A 2349-nucleotide genomic window follows, 5' to 3' on the forward strand; every position below is an offset into this window, starting at 1 on the left:
CTCGGCAATATTGGTGCAAAGTCCGGTGACCTATTCAGAATTGTCTAGAATGTCTGCCAAATTCTTGACGTCCTGTCTGATTGGCTTGAGAAAAAATGAGCGCATCATCAGCATACATGGAGATTCTGAGCTTGATGAATCTTCTTTCAAGCAGGGTAGGGAGGCGTGCCTTGGTTGTTAGATGGAGTAGCCGATGAAGGGGATCAATAGCCAAATCGAAGAGCATACCAGAAAACCGGTCGCCTTGGCGGAGTCCTCTTCAATGAATTATTGGTGCCCGAGATGCAACTGATTAGAATTCTCGAGGTCGATGTCATAAGAAGTCTGGAATTGATGACCGGCAAGAAGCATCAAAACCAAGTCGGCATAGCAGCTCAAGGAGGAAGTCATGTCGAACAAAATACATAAGATGATAGTGTGTTCCCGGTTATTAATTACTTAACCGACGTCGGCCCTAATCGGAGAAAAGCTCTTGCTGAGACAACCATACATATCAACCTACCGCCACATCGAACCAGGAGGGAAAGGTCCAACATCCTCCGTGGTCATCTTTTCGGAGCACAAAAAATTAACATATATGTTACGAGAGAGTTGAGAATAAAACAAAGTCTGCCTAGCTACCACCACTTCCCAACATACTGTAGAAAAAACTCCAGGGTTGTAAAGGCTGATCTAGCTTACAATTGTAACCATATTAAACGGAGCAGTCAAACTATTTTCATACTAATAAACTCATCACCATTGTATTGTTTGTACCTCCAAAACTCAGGGCCGATGTTGCCTACCCTCCCACCCTTTTATAAACCCCCCATGTGCTTCAGTTTCCTTCACCACTTTCATACTTCTTCCTCTATTCTTGCTTGCTACCTTTCCTAGCCTGCATTTTTGGTCTTCTGGACAAGCTTTCCTCTTTCGTGTTCTTCTTCTTGAGATTGAATAACGAACTTGACGTCTCGGTTGTTTTATGCACACCATTGGCAACGGCCATCCGCAGTTTCTCTCGTCCAAAGCCATCTTCTCGCATCAGGCGGCGCCATGTCAACGGCCCAGAGCCCTGCGACCGCGGTGGCGGCGGCGGTGGAGAAGAGCAAGCACTGGGCTCCGCACGGCCCGGCGCTGACGGCCTGCCTCGTCAGCATCAACCTGCTCATGATCCTCCTCATCTTCTTCTACTTCTGGCGGTTCTTCTCCGGGAAGCGAGGTCCCTTGGCCCCCGGCGGCGGAAACGACGAGGAGGCGCCATCCTCGTCGGCCGACAGTTCACCGGAGACGTCTCCAAGGGGGTCCAGGCGCCTGACCGACCCCGACCAGCTGCCCGTTTCCGTGTACGACTCGAGCAGCGACGACGACGCCGCCGCCGGCGGGAAGGCGGAGTGCGCGGTGTGCATCGTGGAGTTCCGCGACGGCGAGCTGGTGCGCCTCTTGCCTCGCTGCGGGCACCGGTTCCACGCGGCGTGCGTCGACGCGTGGCTGCGGCTCCACTCTACGTGCCCGCTCTGCCGCGCTGACGTCGTTGCCCCGGCGCCGGCCGCCGCCGAGGCCAAGAACGACGACCCCAAGGACGACGGCGGTGCAGAGTGTCCTGTGTGAGCTGAGCGGATGAGATCCACGGCAATGCAGAGGAGAGGAGGAGCACTTAACGGCGGAAGGCGACAAGATCCTTTGTCGGCGTCGTTGTCCGTTAGCTGACTCGCTTAGGAGTCGGCGAGGTACGGTTGGCTTCGGCGCCTCCTGTTTTGCCGTGTTGATCCTGCTATAAACATTTCTTTTCAGTTTTGGCCTTTTTGAGGGTCGCCGAGGTAGTACATATTTAGACCAGTTTCTTATAGTTGATGCGCGGATGATTGGAATTGCAAGATCAGTAAGTAGTAACAGACTGCCTCTGCGTAAAAGAATTTGTTGTGTAATTAAGTTTGTCTGTAAATTAACAGTACTACTCCCTCCGTTCCTTTTTAATTGACTCGGATTTAGTACAAACTCGTACTAAATCCGAGTCAATTAAAAAAGAACGGAGGGAGTAGAAAAATTGATCAACTTTTTGGTGGGAGAATTTCTGGACCATTTGTGTCAACTCTGCACTTCGCATGGTCGCAACGGATGGAAAGTCCAGGAGGAGTTTGCTCCAGTACAACCTTTCCTTCTAAATTTATTTAGACTCAAACAAAAACACGAGATCACCTGATACCCCTTCATAATTAAGGTTATGATGGGTTTTTAATAAAAAAAACGTAATGGGTGTATATATAGGCACGGTACAAGAACCGTATGGCCCGATTTTTTTCTTTCAAATATGTCGGATACATATAGATAGGATTAGTATGTATGTACGCCGTTGACGGCTCATCGATG

General features: G+C 50.0%; 1 protein-coding gene across 1 annotated transcript; it reads left to right on the plus strand.

Moving 5' to 3' along the window:
- Positions 1 to 656: 656 nt before the first annotated feature.
- Positions 657 to 1936, plus strand: LOC124648917 (RING-H2 finger protein ATL39-like). Its single transcript, XM_047188600.1, has one exon. The coding sequence runs from the start codon at positions 1036 to 1038 to the stop codon at positions 1588 to 1590; it is 555 nt and encodes a 184-aa protein (XP_047044556.1). The 5' UTR covers positions 657 to 1035; the 3' UTR covers positions 1591 to 1936.
- The last annotated feature ends 413 nt before the right edge of the window (positions 1937 to 2349 follow it).

The sequence above is a fragment of the Lolium rigidum genome, chromosome 4, assembly GCF_022539505.1.
Source record: "Lolium rigidum isolate FL_2022 chromosome 4, APGP_CSIRO_Lrig_0.1, whole genome shotgun sequence".
In the NCBI taxonomy this organism is placed as follows: Eukaryota; Viridiplantae; Streptophyta; class Magnoliopsida; order Poales; family Poaceae; genus Lolium; species Lolium rigidum.

Bases quoted from the DNA above. Each gene is read 5' to 3' on its own strand.
- LOC124648917 (XM_047188600.1), top strand. From the start codon at position 1,036: ATGTCAACGGCCCAGAGCCCTGCGACCGCGGTGGCGGCGGCGGTGGAG.